This window comes from Cynara cardunculus (genome assembly GCF_001531365.2).
Source record: "Cynara cardunculus var. scolymus isolate 2C chromosome LG 7, CcrdV1, whole genome shotgun sequence".
Lineage (NCBI taxonomy): Eukaryota > Viridiplantae > Streptophyta > Magnoliopsida > Asterales > Asteraceae > Cynara > Cynara cardunculus.
Window position 1 is genome coordinate 722098 of NC_037534.1, and position 7312 is coordinate 729409.

The 7312-nt window shown below is 32.7% G+C and overlaps 1 protein-coding gene across 1 annotated transcript; it reads left to right on the plus strand.

Moving 5' to 3' along the window:
* LOC112515617 (polygalacturonase At1g48100) lies at positions 1-3572 on the plus strand. Its single transcript, XM_025122518.1, has 6 exons — positions 1-243; positions 832-963; positions 1146-1313; positions 1538-1745; positions 2187-2377; positions 3189-3572. Exons 1-6 carry the CDS (start codon positions 1-3, stop codon positions 3570-3572), a joined length of 1326 nt encoding a protein of 441 aa, XP_024978286.1.
* The last annotated feature ends 3740 nt before the right edge of the window (positions 3573-7312 follow it).

The following is a 7312-nucleotide window of genomic DNA, read 5'->3' on the forward strand; positions in this document are numbered from 1 at the left end:
ATGAAGATTTCCATAACTTTTGCCATTTTGGCAGTTTTGCTTCTGTGGCTACCGGAAAAAAGCGCCGGAAAAGTGAAGCAAATGCAACAACGCCGCCGTGGGTGGAGGTTTCTGGCCGGAGAGACTTTTTATCCTTCTTATCAAGACTCTATGCCCACTTCATTACAGGATAGGAAAACATCCACCATCTTTAACGTTTTAAACTTTGGCGCTAAAGGCGATGGAAGAACCGACGACACAAAGGTGATTTTACTGTAATAAAATCGGGTTTACACGATATCGAAAACGTCGTGTACTCCTAAGTTCATAAAACGGTTTTGAACGTCTTTTAACAGTGTTTTTTATTACACTTTTGAGAGCGTTCAAACGAGAACACCCCCAATCAAAGACAACGTAATAATACTTGTATCACATGTGAATATGTGATATTGTAGTGAATTGATCATATTCATATGTGATTAAGGTAAAACCAGGGTGTGTGACAACTTCGCCTGGGATGTAGGTTGCGACAAAGTGTTTTTGTGTTATCGTTTGAACCCATCTCATATTTCTTTTAAAAGATTTTTTTTTCTAGATAATGTCGTATAAAAAAGTTATCAGGACGCTTTACTTTCAATGTCGTCAGTAACTGGTTTGGACATCGAAAAGCGGTCTATCAACTTATTGTAACACTTTTATATAAATTTAAGTCTTGTGAATTTAAGTTCTATAAAACAGTTTATTAAGACATTTAAACATTTTTGACGTACAATAAACCGTTGTATTATTGATTCTTGTTACCAATTTTAGCTTTTTAAGATTTGACTGATTATATCTGTTGTAATCAAATAGGCATTTGAAGCAGCTTGGTTAGCTGCTTGTAAACTAGAAGCATCAACCATGGTTGTGCCGAAAGGTTCGGTTTTTCTGGTCAAACCCGTATCGTTTTCGGGACCCAATTGTGGATCGAACATCATTTTTCAGGTGAATTTTACTGTACCCGGTTTTACAAAACGCCAAATATGTTTGAATATCCTGATACAAATTTAACTGTTTTATAGGGTTTAAGTATATTATAATCGAACAATGGTGCCTTTTCTGTAAAAGTGCACTCTTATTTTAAGTTGATAGCACATTTTTGAACGTCCTAAATGTTAATCTTGCAGTTAGATGGCAAGATTATAGCTCCAACCGACTCGAGAAGTTGGGGCTCGGGTCTCTTGCAATGGCTTGAATTCACGAAGCTAAACGGGATAACGATCCGTGGAAATGGTGTTATCGATGGACAAGGCTCAGTCTGGTGGACCGATGCGCCAACAAGCACTAAACCAACAGTAAGACACTCAACCAAAAATCAGCTTAATCTATAGAACGTTAAATATGTCTACATTAATGTTTATAAATCAGTATATTACGATAGTTAGACATATTTAACGTTCTATAAAGTCGATTTTGTTATAACGAGAACAAAATAATGCCAACGTCGATACATACCCTTCGAATACGTGATGCTTGCTAGACTATAACTACATTACTAACGATATATATACGAATGCAGGCAATTAGGTTTTACGGAAGTTCTGATGTAACGGTGACGGGGATAACGATTCAAAACAGCCAACAAACTCACCTCAAATTCGATAATTGTCAATCTGTTCAGGTTTTTGATATTACAGTTTCATCTCCCGGTGACAGCCCGAATACCGACGGAATCCACTTACAAAACTCGCAAGACGTGACCATCCATAGCAGCAAACTTGCTTGCGGTATATTTCCATTAACCTTCGAGAATCCAAACACTACACCGAAATCGGTTTTATGGGGTGTCAAATATGTCTAAATCACTAAATGTCCTGATAGATTGTTTTATAAGATAACCAAACAATTATACGTCATATGTAAAACTGTTACAATAAGTTGATACGACACTTTTGGACGTTCTAACAGGTTTTTTAAAACATTTGAAATAAAACTAATACGACACTTTATTTCAAAAATGTTCTAAATAACTTGATAGGATACCCAAATACGTACAAACATCCTTTAATTATACTGTTTGCTCCTATAAACTTAAGTCATATAAAACAGTCTATTAGAACATTTAGACATATTTTGCTTATTATAAAGCCACTTTTGTTGTATTGAACACTTTAACCTTTGTTATAAAAGAAAGGGAGACATATATAATCATCGTCTTAATTCCATAGGAGACGATTGTGTTTCCATACAAACGGGATGCTCGGGGGTAGACATACAGAACGTCGATTGTGGACCTGGACACGGGATAAGCATCGGGAGCCTCGGGAAAGGTAACACGAAAGCGTGCGTTTCAAATATTACGGTTCGCGATACAAAGATCCACGACTCACTAAATGGAGTAAGAATAAAGACATGGCAGGTAAAAAAAATTATCTTATTGACAGCTATTGAATGGTTTGGTGCAGAATGTTTAGAGGCTGTTTAGCAGTTGTTGAATGATTTGATGCATAGTTTAAGACACCCTTAAAAAAAACTAATAGAACACTTACTTTTAGAAATATTCTAAAAAACTTAGTTAAACATCCTATAAACTTATTATAACACATTTATATATAGAAGACATCAAATTATGTGACTATTACAACAAAATTGAGTTTATAGGACGTCCCCAATCTTTAAGCATCCCAATAGACCGCTTTATATGACTTAATTAATAAGACCAAAATATAAAGCGTCATATCTAAAGGCGTTGTAATAAGTTTATATGACGATTTTTGGCGTCTTAACAAGTTTTTTAGTACATTTTTAATACAAAGCGTCAGATTAGCAACTTTATAAAACATATTTTAGAAAGTGTCATATAAAATCAATTTTTTATATGACACTTGTTTTTATAGGACAATTTTTCAAATAATGTCCTATAAAGTTGCTAATGAAACGTTTTATATTAAAAGTGTCATAAAAACTTATTAAGACGTCAAAATTCATCATATAAACTTATTACAACACCATTAGATATGACATGTTCTATAAACTAAGTCCTATAAAAAAATCTATTAGGACGCTTAGAAATTGAGAGCGTCCTATAAACCTGATTTTATTGTAGTTACTAGTTATCAGTTCCTCAATTTTTCCTATTTTTTACTGTTTTCCCCTGGACCTTGGCCATTGAACCTTGGCCATTTTGTTACTACGGTTCGGTTAACCAATTAAACGAATGGTTTTTGTAGGGTGGTTCAGGGTCAGTGCGAGGTGTGAGATTTGGCAACATTCAATTATCAAACGTGAAAACGGCAATCATGATCGATCAATACTATTGCGACGGCAGCAAATGCCGGAATATGACGTCAGCAGTGGCTGTTTCCGGCATATCTTATGAGAATATAAGAGGGACGTATTCTGTGAACCCTGTTCATTTTGCATGCAGTGATACGTCCCCATGCACAGATGTAACCCTAGACACCATACAGTTGCAGCCACTTGAAGAAAACAAGCCACCGTTTTGTTGGAATGCTTATGGCCAGTTGAAAACCACCACCACCCCTCCAATTCAGTGCTTGATGGTCGCTAAATCATCCAACAAACAGCGTCTAAATAACGATGATTCTTGCTAAACTTGATCATAAATATATATATATATAAGTGTGTGTGTGGATTTGGTATCACGTGAGACCGGTCTGTTTTCGTGAGACTACTTTTTTATACTTGAAACGTTACAGAAAAATGTTGTGAAGGTTCGGCTTTTTTTACCTTTACAATGTTTTGCTGTGAAGTTTCAAGTGTAAAAAAATGGTATTACGGATTTCACGAAAACATACTAGTTTCCCGTGAACCCAATCTTGTATGTATGAGTATATATATATATATATATATATAGAGAGAGAGAGAGAGAGAGAGAGAGAGAGAGAGAGAGATGTTTAATCATTTGAGAACCTCGTATATTTATTCTGATAACTATTATCATCGGTATTGTTTCACATGATGTTTCTCCATCTAGGACTAAAATTTAATATATTGTTTCATGTGTATTCGGTTCATAATGTGAAACTCTTTAGTCGTATTTTTGTTTTCATGGGGAACTTTAGTTCTTCTTATTATTTTTTTATTAGCCTGAATATCCAACTCGCTATGCGAGCCGACTAATCTCAGGACGACCACCTGCTTTGCGGGTAGCCCGGAGTCACTGCATTTAAAACTCCGTGGCCAGAAGGGTATTTTTATTTCTCATTGGATTTGAACTTGAGACCTCCAAACACTTTTGACCTTTGGAGCCCAAGCTCAAACCAATCAGACACCACCTTTGTGGTTGACTTTAATTATTTTGAGAACTCTTTGATTAAATCGTGAAATATTTGAGAACTATTTAATTGAATCGTGAGATATTTGAGAACAATGTTTCTCAAATAGACGTTGATCTATCGAATATGTATGAAATTTCCCGATTGATTGAAACCGAACAAAGAGGTTGTTCGTATGTGTTGTGTTAGAGTCAAAAAATAGTTAAACTTGAACTATTTCACTTAAAATATATGCCGGAACCAAAAAGGTTATAAACCATGAGGACCCGCTAAAAAAATTGCACAACTTTTTTCATCAAATATTAGAATTTAAGATATTGTTTCACATAAATATGTTTCATAATGTGGTAATTTCATATTCATTTGTTTCACATGGATTTTTTTACCATATGAATACAAACATATGTGAAACAATAACTAAAATCATAGTCTTTAACGAAAAACATCATATAAAAAATATTTTTATATCGGTTCTCGCGGATTTGTAAGCTTTTATGATTCTCGTTTGATTATCATTATATATATATATATATATATTCCCATATATTGGTTTCTTTTTTTTGGGGGGGGGGGGTCCATTATCACTATCAGAACTGTAGAACCACTGAACTTCTCTCAGTGATCCGTCGCTAATTCATTTCACCACCATTTGCCACAAAAAATCTAGCCGCTAATTCTAATCATCGGCTTTTTTCCGATGGCTTGAAAATCAATTTTTTTGAGAATATAAATTACAAATTCAAAAAAAAATGTTCGGTTTCAAATCCAACCAACTAATCATGGTAAACCCGTTATAAATTACAAATCATAACACATCTATTTTTTCCAGATCCTTTTTTACATCAAAACAATAATCACGGTGTAATTTACGATACATGATGATCACTAATTCACTATGACCAAGTAAGTCAAAAGTAATGGAAAAATGAACACATGAGTTGATTTTCCACGATCGATAGTCAATTATTAGTTCACATTCATAACTACAGTTGTGACGACAAATTATTGAACATACAATCTATGTCTTATTTCTCACACCGTAAAGATCGATGCTCCACAAAAAGGATTTTGTAACATAAAAGTCTTCGCAAATGGATCATAAAATCACACGATTATTGAACGTAAATATAAGTTCATAAATTTCACATCCCGAAGTTGTAGCTTCACAATGCTCCCAATCAGGGACAAAGACCAGAATTAAAATCAAGGTGGTCCAAAGGGTCGAAGGCGTGCCAATTTAGATTGGGCTAAGTCCGCTAGGACGAGTGTGATTCGATTGAAAATCGAGCCATTTTGGGCTGTATGGTTGTTTGAAAACATTGAGCGTTGGCCGAAGCTGATATTGGGCCATAGTCGGTCTGCTTACAGTTCTCTAGATACTTATCAACCCAGACAAAAGATTATGTCAGAAGAAGAGTTAAAGTGAGAAGCGTAAGAAGATATCTGCGATTGATCTGGTGCATCTCGATGCATCTCATGCTAATGTGCATTAAAATATGAAGATTCATTCTTACGTTTCTCATCAAAACTCAACCCTATCAACCGATATGTAAATATTTCTTCATCCTCGTTAACAATTATTTTAAACATTTTTATTAAATTATATTTCAAGTTAAACTTTTTATATATATTTTTTTTGGAAGGAAGCAAAAAGAATCACAAATTTAGTTGTAAAAACACAATACGGGGTTTGAAGTGATAATATTTTTAGATTAGGGTTTATCTTGTAAATGTGAACAAACTTTAGGGTTTATTCTGTAACCTTTCTCATTGTGAATGAAACCAGAAAACCAGTAGAAATCTATAAAAAAATAAAAGCGGTAGGGATTTAATTTAGGTAAATTATCTAAAATGATGATTTTATATATAGTATATTAATAAAATAATTATTTTTATGTATAGATTTGGTATCATGTGTGACCAGCCTGATTTTTTAAGACCATTTTTTTTATACTTGAAGTTTCACAGTAAAATGCTGTAAAGATAACTTTCACAATATTTTAGCTGTAAAGGTTTTTTTTTTTTTTTTTACCTTCACAATGTTTTATATGGATTTATCAAACTGAGATGTTTGATTATTTGTCCACATTGAACAAGACAAAGGGTTATTAAATAACATCATCATCTTCACAATATCAACAATAATTAGTGGTTTCTTTTTATAATATTGTATTAATAAAATGATTAAAATAATTAATCCATTAAACAATTAATTATTTATAAAGAAATATTTTTGTTTTATTTTAATAAATAAGGTTAATTCTTTGTTACAAATCATTTTAAATTTTTTATCTGATTTTTATTGTGTTTATAGTGAATTTAAACGTTATGATTTTAATCGATCAAAAATCAGATATTTATATTTAACATAAAACTCCTTAGAATTTAGTCAAACATATAAATTTTAAACTTTATTTTAGTTTATTGGTGTTATAGCTTAAACAAAAGATCATGGATTTAACCATAAGGGTGGTATCTGATTGGTTTGACCTTGGGCTTTAAAAGTCAAAAGTGTCTGGAGGTCCCAAGTTCAAATCTGAAGATGAATAAAAATCCATTTGTGACTACGAAGGTTCAAATGAGGTGACTTTGGAGAATCCGTAAAACAGGTGATCGTTTTAAGACTAGTCAGCTCATATAACGAGTTGCATATTCAGATTAATTTTAAAAAAATCATGGATTTGTTGTGGCAAAAATTTCTTTTGTTTCTCTTTTTATTTTGCTTTTGGGTTTTGTATGGATAAGAAGTTGCACAAACCTAACCTAACATGCATTGTTGTCTTCATGCAAATCAAATTGAACCCCAAAGAATTTATTAATATTTTTAAGTTGTTTTGTATTATATATATATACTAGAAGCGTACTCGCGCAATGCAGCGAGATACATCGTGTTTTTAATATTTCATTTTATTCTTTTATCTCAGTCGATGTTATAATATGACTTTATGTAATTTTGAGAAAGCGATGATGTTTTTATTTTTGAATAAAATATATGTTTGACGATATCATAAAAATTTGACAACAATATATCGATATTAGTATCAAATTAACTATTT